Genomic DNA, 18,423 nt, shown 5'->3' with positions numbered 1-18,423 from the left:
CGAATCTTTAGAGACGAGCTGGGAGATACTCGGCTAAGGCACTACTCGCTCGAGTAATGTGCCTTAGCGAGTATACTCGCTCATCTCTAATGATAAGTCATTTAGTTCCCATTTACCCTCGTTGTAACGAGTTTTGTCTTAATTTTTAGGGTTTACTATTGCTGATGACGTATTGTTGATTATAACATTTGACCGTTACACAGCTGACTTTTCCTTTTGATCCAATTAAAGTCCTGATAATAGGAATTCACAGACTTAATCCTCCCTGAGCTCACAGACAACACGCTATGGAAAAGGGAACCATGGATACACTGCCCTCGTATCAAGCGGATGTAACCTTAAACGGGTAAGGCAAACACATCTAAAATTTCAATGCATTATTTACCTAATCCCGGAGTGTGCGAGGCATGAATGGGCTTGACACTATACAAAAGGTGTGCCTGCCGTACAGCATACTACTGTCTGCCACTGTGTAGGTCTGACCATATTTGTGTGATTCACGTGATTAACCCCTTAATGTTTTAAGGCCTTTTGATCAGACCAAAGTACTTTTTTTATTGCATTGTTTTTGCATTGCATTGACCTGTTTGTGTATATCTTGCCACAAGACCAACACCTTCCAAGATCTACATAATAGGTTAGTCATTTACAACTGCAGCAGGTAAAGTAAAGGTTCTTTTACACGCACTGATTATCGCTCTAAATTAGTTAAAACGATGGCTTTTGATCGATAATCGTTGTGTGTAAATGCTACCATCATGCACTTTTCATTTGAACGATGATTTTTAGTTCAGCATAAAAACCATCGTTCAGACCGCACACTGGGAGCAGGAGATAACATTGTATTCTCTGTACAGCCTGTGGCTGTAAACAGCCCTCAGGCTCTTATCTACAGGGAAGCTAGTGATTACATCATTTTCTCTTAACAGCCCATGGCTGAACAATGAAGCTAATTACAAAGTTCAAATCTCCTGCTGAGTTCTGCAACAGCTCTTGGAGACTCATTTGCATGCAAATGAAGCTGATAAAGTACCAATGGGTATTAATACCCATTAGTACTTTATGCAAAATGATCACTCAAAACTGTCATTCTCCTTATCTTTTAAACTAATTTTGAGCGATCATCTTTGCGTGTAAATGGGGCTTAAGGGTGAATTAATCTTTTAAGGGAATCGGTCATTGACTCTAAGCACCATAATCTAAGTTATGATGTTTATAGTTTAGGTGACACAGAGTCTGGGAAGCCTCTTTTTATACTCACCAGGTTGCCCGTTCTTGTGGTGTTCCCCCAGCAAAGTCAGCTCATGCACAGCAAGTTTGACTCTTTTACAGAAGGCTATAAGCACGCATTGCCATTCGTCTCTATGGGTGTGTGTGCACACAGCCTTCTGAAAAAGCTTACTTTGCTAGCGTTGACTTTTTAAAATACCTAGTCTGGATTGGATGCAATATTTGTCCTAAAAAGAGGAATATACACACAATATATAAAATGGAGAACGAAAGTGTGAATAATGAAACTAAATAGTGGGAGAAAGGGAAATCTCACGGTATCATGCTAATACAAGAAACACCAACCGAAAAGCAGGCAATCACCCTGATGAGGGCAACCCCATATCCAGTACCTGGGGCAACCTTAACTGTCCCTAGTTGACAATAAGGGGGTTGACAATTCATAGATATAACTCATAAATGACACAACAGTACTAGGAAGCAGATGTTCCTAAATCAATCAATAAGTTTAAACACTTGGAACTTTTTGGATAGTTTGTTGACACCAGAAGGATGTGAACCAGACCAGAACTCCACCATGCAGATAAGTAATCAGCACTGTGTGAGAGAAGGGGCTAGGTTACATACACTACAAGAACAGTTGATTGGCCAGCTAGCAGAACCACCTCCCCACTGACCAATCAAACCCCATACCAACAGATAGTAGTGTTCACCTTGGCGTTCAATGCCGTAATCACGTGGACCAGGGCATACACTGGGACATTACCCCAGACCCACTTCCGTGTTGTGGCTAGCGTGTTGTAACAATTCCACACTGAAGCACACACAATAGGCTGACACTGACTGTTTTCTGAAGCTTACTTTTGTGCTTTGTTGCATTGACTGTAACAAGACTCTGTCCTAGGCCCAGTGTTGCTCAACATTTTTATAAATGATCTGGAGGAGGTAATGGATGGGAAACTGATCAAATTTGCCGACAACACAAAGCTAGGAGGGATAGCTAACACTAGAGAAGAGAGGGAGAGTATTCAAAAAGATCTAGAAAGGCAGCGACTAACGGAATGGTATTTAACAAGGAGAAATGCAAAGTCCTACATCTGGGCAACAAAAATGAAAAAAGCACATACAGAATGGGAAGAACTGAGCTAAGCAGCAGCACATGTGAGAAAGACTTGGGTATACTAATAGATCATAGACTGAACATGAGTCAACAATGTGATGCAGCAGGCAAAAAGGCAAACACAATTCTGGGATGTATTAAGAGAAGCATAGAGTCTAGATCACATGAGGTCATTATCCTCCTCTACTCCTCCTTAGTCAGACTTCATCTGGAATACTGTGTCCAGTTCTGGGCACCCCACTTTAAAAAAGACATAGACAAACTGCAGCAAGTTCAGAGAAGAGTTACCAAGATGGTAAGCAGTCTGCAAATTGTGTCCTATGAGGAACGGTTAAAGGAACTGGGAATATTTAGCTTGCAAAAAAGAAAGTTGAGAGGAGACTTAATAGTGGGCTACAAATATCTGAAGGGCTGTCACAGTGCTGAGGGATCAGCCCTATTCTCATTTGCACAAGGAAAGACTAGAAGCAATGGGATGAAACTGAAAGGGAGGAGACACAAATTACATATTAGAAGAAACTTTCTGACAGTGAGGGTAATCAATGAGTGGAACAGGTTACCACGGGAGGTGGGGAGTTCTCCTTTAATGGAAGTGTTCAAACAAAGGCTGGACAAATATCTCTCTGGGATGATTTAGTGATCCTGCACTGAGCAGGGGGTTGGACTAGATGACCCTGGAGGTCCCTTACAACTCTACCATTCTATGCTTCTAGGATTCTAAGGTGAGTGGAGTCATCTCATTATCATTAGCTGAAGTCTGTAATATTTTTGGAGGCCTAGATAAAGTAAAATAGTAACACTATACACACTGATCTATGTATGCTGCTTTTCTGCCACACGTTGGGCTCTAGAGAGGGACTCTACTACATCACATCCTAAGGATTATTTTAGTCTATTGACACTTTCTTGACCGTTAACTCCCATTCATTGTGAATGCTATAAATTTGGCTGGCATCTGCACACCAGGGAAAGGTGCTAGTGCCAAGTGAGCCTTGGATATGGGGGAGAGGGGAGGGGTGACATCAATTCAGTCCTCATTCTTTGAAATTAACTGTATCTGTGTCTTTAAGACTCTGGTACAATTGACTATGACAGCAGCACTACAGGTGAGAGATGACCACGGGGAATAAAGGGTTCTAATCTTCTTAAATATGCACTGTTGGATGCTGCCTCTTATATGAATATATTGGGTTGATTTTGGGGACCCAGGATCCGGTCTCAGTTGGGCGAGAATCTCACGCAAATCCATTTCGGCAGGTTTGGCACATTGGTGAGTGCTGCTGGTTTCTACTATATCAGCGTCACTACAGGAAGCAGAGTTCCACCGCCCACTACCTTCTCAGTTATGCAGATTACGCAATGATGTCATTGCTCCACCTGTATCCTTACGCACAATCTTAGCCCAAAAAGGCCAAAGAAAAGGATGGAAGATACCATGGGAGTATGATGGAGTTGAGTAAGATTATTATTTTATTGCCGGAGTACAGTGGGGCCTTATTAATTGCTCAGGGGGCATAGTTGGGCGTCTAAATGACTCAAGGGGTACAGTGAAGCCTTGTTTATTAGTCAGGGACAGGGTTAATTAGTACAGTTGGTCCTATATATGCCTCAAGGAACACAGAGGGACCTATAAATTATTAAGAGGGCACAAGAGTACTATGGGGGCAGAACGATGCCTATAAATTACCAAGGGTGCAAAGCAGGGCCTATAAATTACTAAGGGGACCCAAGGCCGATGTAGACTTGGAGCCAACGCTCTTTGTCAAGCCCATGTTGAACTATCAAAGAAGCAGCAAGACCTACTGTGCCATGTTGGGAGAAATATGCTGACATGAACCCAAACCAGAAAGTATTGCACTTTAGTATTTTCTGTAGGCCCCTTAAGGCCCATTTACACGGCCCGATGATCGCTCAAAGATCACTAAAATAACAGTTTGAGTGACAGTTTTGAGAGATCATTTTGCATAAACTATTAAGTAGCTACTTAGCTACTTAAGAGCAATTAAGTGTGCAAATGAAGCCTTAGCTGAATGCAGTTAATAGCCTGAGGGCTCTTCTGTGCTTTCAGTTTCTTTGTTCTCCAGGAGGAAACAACGCTATCAACACTTCCCATGGAGAACTGCTGATAAGGCTGAATGACGATTTTTAGGTTGGACTGAATTTAACGATCAGCTAGCAGTGCACGGAAAGTGCATGATGGTCGTGCGTTTAGACACAATGATTATCGCTAAAACGATTTTTTAGCGATCCTCGCTCCATGTAAATGGGCCTTTAACCTCTATGCACCCCTGATTGGTGGTGTTATAGGTAGTAACTCAGTTGTCTGCAGTATAATTGATGATATGCCTCTGCAAATTGTTACAGCGGGTGGCACTGATTTTACTACAGTACCAAGAGGTGCCATGGCAGCTAATAAACGATAACAATCTGACTGAACTGTACTTACAGGTATAAAGTAAATTGTCGGGAATCTCTGTACTGTGGATCGAAACATGAAGTGCCTGCAGGGATAAAACAGAACATGCCAGCTTGATATCATTACGGTACACACAGGTGCACAACAATAGCTGCACACAGACAATGACTATCCACGTACGTAACAGGACTATTGTCTTTTAATGCAATTTCATGCTACACCCCACATTTCTCTCCATGCTGTACACCTGTTAATAATTCCAGGCGACAAGACAGTCACTGTTATGGCAACAACAAAAATAGATTTCATTCATCAATGAGTCATTCTGGGACTCGATGCAGAAAAAGCTGCAAATATTCTAAAAGATGATACACCGGCATATGAAAATATCACTGATCCTCTGTCCACAATAGTGGGAGCAGAGGGGACTGAAGTGCATGTTTAGAGAACAAAATAGCATGCCAGGGAAACTCAGCTGTAATTAGTCCTTCAGCTCACATCCCCTAACGATCTGTGAGCTTAGAGCTTAACAGACTGTGAATGGATAAAGGTGACCGCAATCCATTTTTTGAGTGATAATTACCAGAGCACAGGGCTTCCTGCTACTAGAAGCTCTGGTGATCAGCTGTAATCTGTGGGAGAACCTAGCAGAAAGTGTTCAGTTTCCCTGCAGCACCCCCGCAGGAGAATTGAAGCATTACACAATTCTCATTTAAATCAACGGGCTATCGTTGAAATGTACAATCTCTAAATAAAAGATGTCCTTTGTAGCTTCCCTGCTCTCACTAACTGATTAGGCTCTTGAATGAGAGACTCCTTTATATTCAAGGGGTTATCCAGAGACATACTTATATTTCAAAAATTGGCTCAGTCTGAAGAATCAATATAAAAGAAGATATACTTACATACTCGCTGTCATGCCGCTCTTGTACTGCTGGTGCTTGGTTCTTGCTGGTCTTCACTTCCAGGCGAAGGAAGCCAGTGATGATATGAGCCACACTAGGTCATGTGACTGCTGCAGCCAATCACTGGCTCACTTCAGCTGGTGATTAGCTGCAGTAGTCACATGACCTGGTGTCAGGACATCAACACTCTACACCCAAAAGTACAATTCAGCAGGGATTGTCTAGTGGCATCATGGAAACCGTAAGGAAGCGAAGAAGGTAAGTATATCTTCTTTTATGTTGATACTGCAGGCTGAGACAGCTTTTGGAAAAAAAGAAGATGTCCCCAGTTAACCCCTTTAACTGAGAATGTTTTCTTAAGTGTGGTCACCTTTCATACAGTACAGTTGACACTACTAGACTTTTTACTCTGCAATACCACATACAACCTGTTGACAGGCGTGGCACTGTTTTTTTTGGAAAAAAACCTGTCATGTTATTCTAATCCTATACAACCCCTTTAACTGATAAACATTAATATTTATCTTAGTTGGCCTACTGTGATAATGTATTTCCAGCTCATTTTTTGGCTTGAAACTTTTGCCAAATGTTATAGCGGAGGCCGGCGATGAAGAACAGCTGGAGAACGGCAGGACGCCTAAATCATTTCTACAGTGTTTCATTATATTTTAGGACATGAGCTGCATTTCTGCGTAATACTCTACAGCATAAATAAGCAGCTTATTAATTAAAAGTGTGGTGTTAGAGTGGAACTTCATGTGGGAAAACTTTTTTCTCAATATTCCGTAGCCTACAGCAGATATAGGGATGGCTAAAACAGATCTACAATGTGAACGTCTCATCCGTGGCCCAATCTCAGCTTCCTGTGCACTGTGAGATGTGGAGGTAGTGGCTTATTGGGGTTCAATGCAGTGGATTCGATTTTGGGTGGATTTAGACTTGCTCACCATTGCTACTCGAGAAATCAGAATCCATTCTGCTATGGAAATCCACATATTGTTATGTCCGTGCATGCCGTGCAACAACGACCTACGTGAACGCAATCCAAATAAAGGCTAGAGGGAAGAAAGGGGAGTTGGGAAGTACATACACAACCAGATACCAACATCAAACAAACATAAACTAGACGTGCATACAACAACAACAAGGAAAACAAGGACAACAGACCCAACAGCACACCAAATGGCCAAATACTTACCAATGAACTAATACACAAAGGAATGGAAATTTGTATAAGTAAGTACAAGGTATTGGTTTGTATTTTGGCCAAGCACGAAAATTCACAAGCCCACATCAAGGGGTCTAGTTGTCTTATGAGTTTCTACATAAACAAGACAGCTATAACAAAGAAAGGGGGAACCTGCCCACAAGCGGAGCGATCGTCCTGATAGGGATGGCCCCATGCTGGAACCTATGGGCCTGACTTGCCCTAGATGCTAATAGCAGGAGCACCAGACGAGGAAAATACAACACACACTGCACAGGACAGTTCATACATAGTGTAGTCAACAGCTACAGAAATACACAGAACATGACCCTGTTCACACCAGGTGACTGCAACATAAAGGGAACACCACACAGAACAAGCCATTGTTCACCCCTAATATAGTCTACACCTTCAGACATACACCGAACAGGACCTTGTTCACACCATGTTTAATCCACACCTTCAGACATACACTGAACAGGACCTTGTTCACACCTAAAGTCTGCTCACCTCACAGACATTAGGAAATGAGGAGAACCTCAGGCATTCATAGATAAACAGGAGGTAGTTCAAGTGTCCACACACCGAGAAAGGGGAAAGAACGTCAGACACCAATCTGATGTAAAAGGAACATAGTATCAGATATCATCCACCCGACGAGGTACAGGACATAAGATGTCTGGAGGCTGCACCTGATAAAAAGCAAGGAAGCAGGGGCCCGCAGAACATGCACACCTGGAGATCGGGTGTCCAGACCATCCTCAGGGTAAGTGGGGGAAGCAACTCAAACAAGCAGCATGCATGACACAAAACACCATGTACTGAGAGGGAAAAGGATAATGGATAAATGTCCAGCACCCTCTAGCAAAAGGAGCTGGAACTTATCGGCGCTGACCAGTGGTGATTAGCTGGCTGGAGCAATCCACACACCCAGCTTTTATTTATCTTGGGCGGGAAAATGCTTTGTGGATTCTTGGAATTACCCAACAGAAACACATAAAGATGAACTGTTTTATTAGCAATTTTTTAAAAACTAAATGTGAGTTAATGTGCATATATATATATATATATATATATATATATATATATATATATATTATAATATATGCATATTACAGTATGCAGGAGAGACGTCCGATGTCACACCTCTCTCCTGCATAGTGTAATATACATATGCAGAAGAGAGGTTGGATGTCTTTATCTAATAATAATAATCTTTATTTGTATAGTGCCAACTTATGTCGGACCTCTTTTCTGCATATTGCAATATACACATGCAGCACCTCAGACCTAGGAAAGGTTTAAGCAGCAAGGGTAAATTAAGATGGTAATAACAGCGGCTGTGCTGCTCCTCCTGGAAAGATGGTAGATGTGGTCTGGGACTGGTACTAATGCAGTTGCAAATATATTGGCAGTTCTTATTGTGTGCTGCCCATGGTGTCAGGCAGTATAAGATATTGTTTTGTCGTGACGCCAGCTCATGTACGGGTAGGGACCCGTTCCAAGCAAAATAATAAAATATACAAATGGGGATAGTAGTCCTGGCCTCTAGAGCATGTAGTGTGGTACCTCAGTGCAGATGGTGTAGATGGTGGGAACTTACTCCAGGAAGCAGACTTTGCAAATCTTTCCATTATACTTTCTCTCCACTCCTGGTTTTGGCCCACAAAAAAACTGAACATAAAAACTGTCGTCTGAAAGATATTTTTTACAAATTTTGGCATGGACTACAACCAATGGAGAGTCCAAAACATCTCTGTTTTCTGGCTGGTGAAGCTACAGTAGATAAAGGCCACACTAGACCAGGCAAATGTCACCCTCCTGATAGAGACATACATTCTGGTGCCCACAAAGTTAGTGGGAAATCTACTTACTTGCATTGATGATGGTATACAGGTGGAGTGATGAGATTATACTGACCAGGATCTGTATTTATGTCCTGCAAATATAGACAAGAAATAGCAAATGTCAATGAGATAGAAGGCTAGAAGGCCACTCTCACACCTACCGCATTTTACCACGATTAGCGCTTAGTCCTCGAGTGTCACTCTAATCACGGTACAACGCCGCCGTTGATTTAAATGGGGCCTTGTAGACATGCGCTCAAAGCAACGTTCCTAACGCTGTGATTTTCGAGCACTGACTTCTATTTTTCTGTGTTTTCGCATTAAGAAACCTCATCATCCATCACACTAATTGAGTTAATTTGCGTTAAAAAGCGGTTAAGTGCTGTACCATGCGTTCCAAAACCCTGCTCAAAATTGCAGTAAAAATGCCACAATTTCGACGTTTTCTGAATGCATGTGTGAGAGTGGCCTAAGGGTTTATTACCATAAGAACACAGTTGTATGTAGCCATAATATAGTACCCATAGATGGTACATACTGTATCTCCTTATGCCGGCTTTATTTCATATGGAGCATACAAGAAGACTTATATAAGGAAGGATCTGACAGGAAAAAAAATTGTCATGTCCCATTGAATACTATATTACAGCGTATTTTCTACTAGCAAATCTCCCCACAAAAAAACTGAACATAAAAACTGTCGTCTGAAAGATATTTTTTACAAATTTTGGCATGGACTACAACCAATGGAGAGTCCAAAACATCTCTATTTTCTGGCTGGTGAAGCTACAGTAGATAAAGGCCACACTAGACCAGGCAAATGTCACCCTCCTGATAGAGACATACATTCTGGTGCACATTCATTGTGTCTAGAGAAGAATACCATAAATGGAAAATCTCCATAATACAGTAATTTCCAGGGACACTATACAGCGTACCGGGAATTGTGTGTGTCTCCATACTGGCTCTGTGCACATGACTTTGTGTATAAGGCAGAGTTTTGAAAAAAACATGCTATATTTAACCCCTTCAGGACCATCCATAGACTATGAATGTTCAGGCAGTCCTTATCTATCTCTGCAGGTTTTAAGTGATTGTTCCCAGCAAGAGGAACCAAGTAATTTTGTAGATATGATACCTTTTAATGGCTAACAAAAATACATGATGTTATGGGGAGCTTTCCAACCTCTCAGGGTTCTGCCTCAGGCATAATTAAATAGATCCGAAGAGGCATGCATATTTATACACACATACTTATGACAAGGCACAGACATGGATGTGATTAATTTGCACTTGAAAAAATACCACAACAGGATGAGTAGAGAAATAAATAAACACTTAACTAGTCCACTGATAAAGGTGCGAAGGTTCGCATTCATTACGCCTGAGGAAGGACCCTGAGAGGCTCGAAAGCTCGCTAGAACATCATGTATTTTTGTTAGGCATTAAAAGATTACTTGGTTTCTCTTGCTGGGAACAATCACTTTTGACTCTACTGACTAACACTGGACCAAACTTTTTACATTATATCTGCAGGTTTTAAAACATCCTTGCAGAGAATCCCCCTGGAGCCCCCCACTGTGCAGGAGTTCTGTGATCTGAGAGTCTAATGATAGCTCAGATCATGGTGCTTTGCCTGGAGACCAATCAGCTTAGTCTGCAGGCATGTGATGGATGTGACAGCCAGTCACAGCTACCACAGTGACAAAACACTGCTGTGCCCTCCCCCTCTATTTTAGAAGTGAGGCAGCTCATCTTATCATAGACTCATAGAACATAATCACTGATTGGAAAACTTGGAAGGAACCTCCAGGGTCATCGGGTCCAACCCCCTGCTCAGTGCAGGATTCACTAAATCATCCCAGATAGATGTTTATCCAGCCTCTGTTTGAATACTTCCATTGAAGGAGAACTCGCCACCTCCCATGGTAACCTGTTCCACTCATTGATCACCCTCACTGTCTAATATCTAATCTGTGTCTCCTCCCTTTCAGTTTCATCCCATTGCTTTTGGTCTTTCCTTGTGCAAATGAGAATAGGGCTGATCCCTCTGCACTGTGACAGCCCTTGAGATATTTGTAGTCAAAGTAGAAATAAAGATGGCAGCAGCACTCAAATATCCATCACTGTTGGTACGAGGCAAACTATCATGCAAAGCCCATATAGGAATCACACTCCTAAGGTTCCGAGTCACAAGTATAGAAGATAAAGCAGACTGGGCAGAATCAAGTGGTAAAAAGATCTTCTTTACTCGTCCATAGCAGATGAAGGTGTATAAGCCACGTATCGACCCTAACCAGAGTCTTTGTCAAGCTCAAAGACAAAGACCCTGGACAAAGACCTTGGCTTATACACCTTCCTCTGCTATGAACAAATAAAGAAGATCTTTTTACCACTTGATGCTACCCAGTCTGCTTTATCTTCTATACTTCAGATATTTGTAGACAGCTATTAAGTCTCCTCTCAGCCTTCTTTTTTGCATCCTTTTCTAAGGCCGCCTGCAGACGGGCGGGTCGGATCCGGCAGCGAGAATTCTCGCCGTGGGACCCGACCCCAGCACCTGCAGGGTGCAGCGCGTACTCACCCGCGCCTGACGGCCCCGGCTCTTTCATGTGCCGACTTCCGGGCAGCCGGCGCATGCGCAGACCGGAGCCGGCGGCCGGGTGAGTGACGTTTCTGTGCGAGGCTCTGCGAGCCCCGCACAGAAATAGGACATGCCGCGGTTTATTTGCCGCGTGACATTTCGTGCTGCCAAACCGCGGCCGTCTGCATAGGAGTGCGCATTGTAATGCACTCCTATGCATGCTTTCAGTGGCGGAAATCCCGCGGATAATCCCACCGTGGGATTTCCGCCCGTGTGCAGGCGGCCTAAAAAGGATGTATCACAGAAAGGGAAATATAATAACAGACAAACAATCAGTGAAAACGGCCATATGACTGGCTTAACTATAGGGGATGTAGGGAATGCAGTTGCACCCAGGCCCAGGAGCCTTAAGGGGCCCATAAGGCCTCTCTTCTCCATATAGGGAGCCCAGTACTAAGAATAAAGCATTATCATTAGGGGCCCTGTTACAGGTTTTGCATTGGGGCCCAGGAGCTTTAAGTTATGCCTCTGGGCCATATACTTACTGACACAGAAGGGCAAATATGTGCACCACCTCAGGAAGCTAAAACTGCGAAAAGGAAAGTTAAAACATTATCGCAATTGCTTTCCGCTCGTGGGCAGGAAAAAGCGTTTTGCCATACCCTGCTTTGGCAGGTATTTTCTGCAGAATCCAGAGGCGGACGCCCGCTCCAGATTCCGCAATGCAAATCCACCCGTGTGCAAGCGGGCTATAAATAATCTAGAATAAATATGTATATCAGAAGCCTCTATGCAAAATCGGTAAGAGTGCTCCCACCTACCATGTGCTGCTTATTATACTAGTGTCTGTGGCAGAGGAGCCTTTGGGCACGGGTGCCACCACTACTCCTGTACCCGCTACAATGAATAATGAGTCGCCCATAGGAAAAATGGAAGTTAGTATATCTGAAGAACGCAGGCAGCGCTCAATAAAACAGGATTACCGCCGCTCAACACTTTACGCCTGATATTTGTAGCTCGGACTGAAGGAAAAGGTGACATTAAATATGTCTGCCTTGTATTTACCAAGTGGGGGGAGAAGTAGGACACAGAGATCCCGCTGTAAGGAAAGGTTCTCTTGGTAATACGGCTCCAGCCGACAACCTGACGCTCAGCAATATCACTCCTGGCTACAGAAATCTGTGATTTATGAAAGGTTTGGCCAATGATTTACCACAGAGCTTGTGAGGAGGCTGCATGTCTGCTGTAGACGTCTGCCCAGAGGCAGGAATATATGCAGAGTGTCATGTAAGAAATATGTTTATACAGGGTCGGCCATGGAAGACTGGACCAGCACCACACTCCAAAGCCGACTACAAGAAAATCAGCATTTGTTACCCATAGCAGCCAATCACAGCGCAGCTTTCATTTTATCTCAGCAGTGTAAGATATAGCAACCAATCACAGCGCAGCTTTCATTTTACCTCAGCAGTTTAAGGAATAGCAACCAATCACAGCGCAGTTTTTATTTTACCTCAGCAGTATAAGAAACAGCAACCAATCACAGCGCAGCTTTCATTTTACCTCAGCAGTATAAGAAACAGAAACCAATCACAGCACAGCTTTCATTTTACCTCAGCAGTATAAGAAACAGCAACCAATCACAGTGCAGCTTTCATTTTACCTCAGCAGTATAAGATATAGCAACCAATCACAGCGCAGCTTTCATTTTTACCTCAACACTTTAAGACATGAAAGCTGCGCTGTGATTGGTTGCTATTGGCAACAAAGACAGATATTCTTTTACACAGTTTTCATAAGATTGTGGCTACTTTTCGGTGGTCACCCTGTATCTGTACTATAGGTGTAACTTTAACCCCTTATTGCCGGGCCTGTTTTTCTTCTGTATTGTATTACTTTTATTATTTTGTTATTAGTGGGATTTATAAAAAAAAATTAAAATTCTGACATTGCTTATTTTTCTGGCGTTTGGCGTGCAGAATAAATACTCTGTTAGCATTATTCTCTGGGTCAGTACAATTCCGCTGATAATAATTTTATACAGTTTTTTAAAATATTTTTTAATTTTTGTACACTAAAAACACTTATTTTGTGTCTCTGTATTGCAAAAGCCATAAAATTTTTATTCCTCCATCGACGGAGCTCGATGAGGGCTTGTTTTTTTTGCAAGATGAACTCATTGAAGATGAACATATAACATTTTTACCAATTTTTATTCCCTTTTTGTAAGAGAGAAAATAATGAAATCTCCAATTCTGACATGATTTTTTTTTTTTGTTTAGGACATACACTGTGCGGTTAAAATATAATACGTTCCGACGCAGATGTGAAAACCACCCTTATTGGTACCATTTTGGGGTATATACAATTTTTTAAATTATTTTGTTATTCCTGTTTTGGGGAAGCCCGATGATTAGATAACTGCTATTTTAGCATTTTTTAAAAATCATCTTTTTGACAATTTAATGTACTGGATTAATAATGTATTATTTTATGGTACAAGTTGTTATGGATATAGCAATTCAAGTTCTGTGTAGTTTTTTTCTTATTTTTAAAATTGTGTGAGGGGAAAAAGTTTTAAAAAATGTTTTTCTGTAAAAACATGTAGATGCCACAATCAGCAATGACTGCAGCATCTGCAGGGTTACAAAGTGTAGAGGAGTGATTAGAATAGCAACAGTTCACTCCTTTTCTGGGGAAAACCCTAAATGTGACAATCAGAGAGCATATTTGCTCTTTGATTGATGGTGGAGAGGGAGGTTAACATGAACAAAAATTCATGGCGACCCCCTTCCCTGGTAATAGAAAGATATTGAGAAAAATCACAGATAATCGCTGCTGAGGGCTGGTCTCCCCTGCCCCATCTCTTCTCCCCCGCCCCGTCTCCTCTCTTCTCTGCACACACTGACTGAAATGACAGCTGTAAAATCAGTATTTGTGACTCCATTTTAAATGGCTGTAACTTCAGACATGCTTTTAGTGTCATTTTAAAGCTAAGAACATTCGCTTTAACCCCTTAAGGACCCAGCTCCTTAAATTTACGGCACTTGGTCCTGAGAAATATCGCACAGGATTAAAGCCCCTGCTTCTGCAATCAAGGAGGAACAAGTCGAGTTGTTAGCTGATAGTCACAGTTAAGAATCCGAAGGAGAAGGGAGAAACGGTTTTTAACTGCTTCTGCCTTCTCTTGTCCCCAATGAGCACTATGTACTAAAAAGTGAAAGCAGAAGTGTTTCTTCCAGTACGTGAGACGGCGGTTACATGACCGCCGGGATCCACGGGCACAGCAGAGCTGCAGGGTCCCAGCAGACCTTCATCAGCTCTGCCAGTGACTAATGCCACTACAGGGGATGCTATCTCCTGTAACTGGGGCTCCTATGGATGCTGCTCCTATGGATGCCCCAGCTATCATGGAAGAGGGTAAAAAAAACATGTGAATGTCCCCCAGAGGTCTTATATGACGTCATGGGGGACATAGATGGTAAAAAAAATAGTTACATAAATAAGAAAAAATGACAGAATAAAATAAAAAAATATACATAAAAAAGAAAATTACCCAAACCCGACGCCAACCAAAACCGAGCCGTATGCGCCCTGTAATCCAAAACCATACATATTATATATCAAAACGTCCGAAACAAAACGGAGGAGCCTATTCCCATACTTTATTTTAGCGTAAATATACTAATTTAAAAAAAAGCTATAAATGTTAAAAAAATCTTTCTTTTCTCTAGCTTTTTACCCCTAATAAAACTAAAAAAAACCTGAAAATAAAGTCAGTGAAAAAGATAATTTTGGTAGCTGAAGAAAAAAAATAGGGCAGTTAAAGAACTACATTGGTAAAATCCCTAAAAAAGTGTCTGGTCCTTAAGGTACAAAACAGCCTGGTCCTTAAGGGGTTAAAATGACACCAAACGCCTGTTGGTAGCCCTGATAAAACTGGAGCTGCAGCCATTTACAGTAGAACGTGCTCCGTTCATTCACAGCAAGCAGAGCTTATCCAGTACTGCTGGGGGGTTAATAACCTTATCTTACAATCTAAATACATTTTTTTTTCTTTCTCCTTTCGCACTGCAGTACTGTTCTATACATCTTTGTTAGTGAATAGAATACTAGAACTGCAGTATGGACTGACACGCAGACAAACGAGTAGAAGAAAATGAGTAGTAGAAATGTAACGTTAGCAACTAATATATGCTGAGCTTGTGGGAAAAAAATGTATAAACCTATTTTAAAAATCCCAGCAGGCGGCCATGCTTACTGATATACTGATGAAGATACAAGGACAGGTAAAAACGCCACATCCCAGCAGCATGCAGACAGGAAGATTGCTATATGAGGGAGTATTGCACAGGAGCAAAGTACTGCTGAACAACATCTCAGGTACCTACCGCATATTGGGGGTCTGCTTAGTATTATACTCGCACATAGATAAGACATATAAAGGGTGCCAGTCACATGATGAACTACTGTGTTTCCCCGAAAATAAGACAGTGTCTTATATTAATTTTTGTTCAAAAAGGTTTAACTTTTTCACATGTATAGCTGCCTGGACAATATTTAAATTGACTTTTTTTTAATTAACTGTTAGCAGGGCTTAATTTTGGAGTAGGGCTTATATTTCAAGCATCCTCAAAAAGCCTGAAAAATCATTTTGCATCCTCAAAAATTCTGGAAAATCATGCTATGTCTTATTTTGAGGGTATGTCTTATTTTCAGGGAAACAGGGTATATAGCATGGGAATGGGCACTGACAATGGCTCAGCACTGGCATTGTTAGGCTCTGTTCACACCGCGTGCTTGAGTATGATAGCGGAGACATAGAATGCATTGCCAGGATATAGAAGTATATGAAGAATAATACCAATGATCAGTGTGCCTCACCTTATCTTTCACCCCGTTCTGTACAGCACTTCTTGAGGTACTGCGGAATGAGGAGGGACGTGGGAGATGTTCCACAAGATCGCTGAATTCTGCAATTTTGTAGCAGCCGGGTAATAAAGCTTCTCCCGATCCAGCTGTGCTCAAGGGCTTTTTCCGTCCTTGCCCTTTGAAGCTGTATGTTTGCTGAACAGGATTAAGATTTGCATCTTGGAGAAAATCCCGGATATTATAAGTCCCTGGACAGGGGGATTCCTGGTGACAGAAAACAAAGGAAGAGAGTTTTTAGAACTCTTATGACTTATGTTATAGAGCGACGTGGACAGGATGTATTCCCTCTCATTGGCCCCTCTACCGCTTGCAGGAAATTATGTTAGGATACAACTCAGCAGAAGGAACAACCGAAGTATACAATATGTATTAACCCTTTCCAAATCCACTGTCTGACGTCTAAAGACATTAGGATTTAAGGGTGTACAGCTCCAATGTTGGAAGTCGCCCGTTGGGGGTTCTCTTACTGTATATTGCCAGCCTCTCTGCTGTTGGAGCCTATCCAATGTATCACCTCATGCAGTACTGGCTTTAGCCAGCAGATAGTGCCGTTGTGTAACAGCAGAAAAAGAGTAAGCCCCCTAGAAAAACCAGGATACAAATTGGATGGGAAAGGGTTAAAAAAATAAAAGTGAACAATGGAATAATGGCCATTCGGTGATTGAAACTTCACTTTTTGAATAACTTGTTGCTAGCTACGGCTAATTAGATGCTAGGAACGATACTACTTTGTACGCAGTACGAAATATCTTCAACACTTTACAAACACTCACAATTTGCAACTTGGTTTCAGCAACATGCAGATTACGGAATTGTAACAGACAGTTCCTTTTTATGGGTACTTCTCCTCTACTATCGGTACAGTAGATGTGATATTCAGCATGGGAAACCCCTAGTAGAAATGTCTCTATTACGTAGGCTTACATCCCAGTATCAATGTCCCGGTTTGTAACTGAAAGCGCTAGAAGTTTACTAAACAATCCTTTTGGTGTAGCGTCCTCCTACACAACAGGCCTGTCAATTATTTAATGGTGTTCCTAATGGTGCGCACATCTAATATTTGGGTTAAGGCCTCCCTATTTGGGTTGAGACACCACTACCACCAGCCTAGGCTTATCCAGGGTCAGGAGTGTGACTCTACCACAACTCCCTTGGATCCTTGTTGCAGTCCAGATGCCCCTATGGGTTGGGGACATACATGGGCACTCTCCCTCTTTTGGCTCCAGGCAGTAGGCAGTCTGCACATACTCTGTGCAGCACTCCATGTCCTCTCCAAGCAGTGCTAGCTGCTTCTCCCCTCTCTCTGCTGCTGCTCTCCGCAATCTCTCTCCTCAGCAGCAGCGCCGCACTTCCAGCTCACTCTGCAGCACTCTGCATTCTCTTGTTGCGCAGCAATAAATTGCCCCTTTTATCTTGGGGCCTCAGCCAATCCTCCAGTATCCATTGGGCACAATTTTTGGCGCCTTTTTGCTTTTCATCGCCAAGGCATCATTTTAACCCTTTAGAGTAGCCCCTTAGGCCGGACTCACACGGGCAGGTCAGATTCCACATGCAAATATCTGCAGCGGAACTCCTGTGAATGATCGCGGAAACCAGTGGTCGCATATGCGTGCGTTTTTCTACGTGTATGCACAGCATATAGTCCGCATGGAAGAAAGATCCCAAGCAGGGAATTACACAAGTAGCCCAACCCCCTGGAAACACGCTTCTATCGCTCAGGCGACATTCTCTTGTGCTGTTCTCCTGAGAGATGTTCTGAGAGCCTTCACAATGGGATGCTGCTCTCCAGGCTTGATTACTTTTATACTACTTCTTTGGGAAGTAATATAAACCATTAAAAAAGAACAACCCAAAAAAACACTTTTTCTTGTGGAGGAAGAGCCCAGAAGAATAAGCGAAGGTTTCAGACAGCAGTCGGGATAGGGTGTTGCTCCCCAAACTCTGTCCTGCATTGTCTGCCCACAAATTCCTGCTTTCATTATTCCATTTGTATCTGGTCTCCTAACAACATGCGTACGAATCCGCGCCCATATGCAATGTTAATTGCGTATGCACTGCGGATTGAACGCATCCATAGAGATCAATGGAGCCCATACGTGCGGAATCCACAGTAAAATAGGGCATGATGCAATTTTTCTTCCGCTCGCAGAATCCGCAACTCTTACCCGTAAGTGTGAGCGAA

At 42.4% G+C, this 18,423-nt stretch overlaps 1 protein-coding gene across 3 annotated transcripts in view; it reads right to left on the bottom strand.

The window, feature by feature from the left end:
• Nucleotides 1-18,423, bottom strand: part of STPG4 (sperm-tail PG-rich repeat containing 4) — a 142,236-nt gene that overhangs the window by 108,263 nt on the left and 15,550 nt on the right. For all 3 annotated transcript variants that reach the window (XM_066595535.1, XM_066595537.1, XM_066595536.1), the window contains 3 exons: nucleotides 16,194-16,445; nucleotides 8,753-8,817; nucleotides 4,797-4,851 (listed from right to left, as the gene is read on the bottom strand). In XM_066595535.1, the coding sequence (XP_066451632.1) occupies nucleotides 4,797-4,851; nucleotides 8,753-8,817; nucleotides 16,194-16,445 (372 nt within the window). The remainder of the gene's footprint in view (nucleotides 1-4,796; nucleotides 4,852-8,752; nucleotides 8,818-16,193; nucleotides 16,446-18,423) is intronic.

This window comes from Eleutherodactylus coqui, chromosome 3 (assembly GCF_035609145.1).
Source record: "Eleutherodactylus coqui strain aEleCoq1 chromosome 3, aEleCoq1.hap1, whole genome shotgun sequence".
Taxonomy (NCBI): Eukaryota; Metazoa; Chordata; class Amphibia; order Anura; family Eleutherodactylidae; genus Eleutherodactylus; species Eleutherodactylus coqui.
This window is presented reverse-complemented; position numbering and strand designations above follow the sequence as displayed.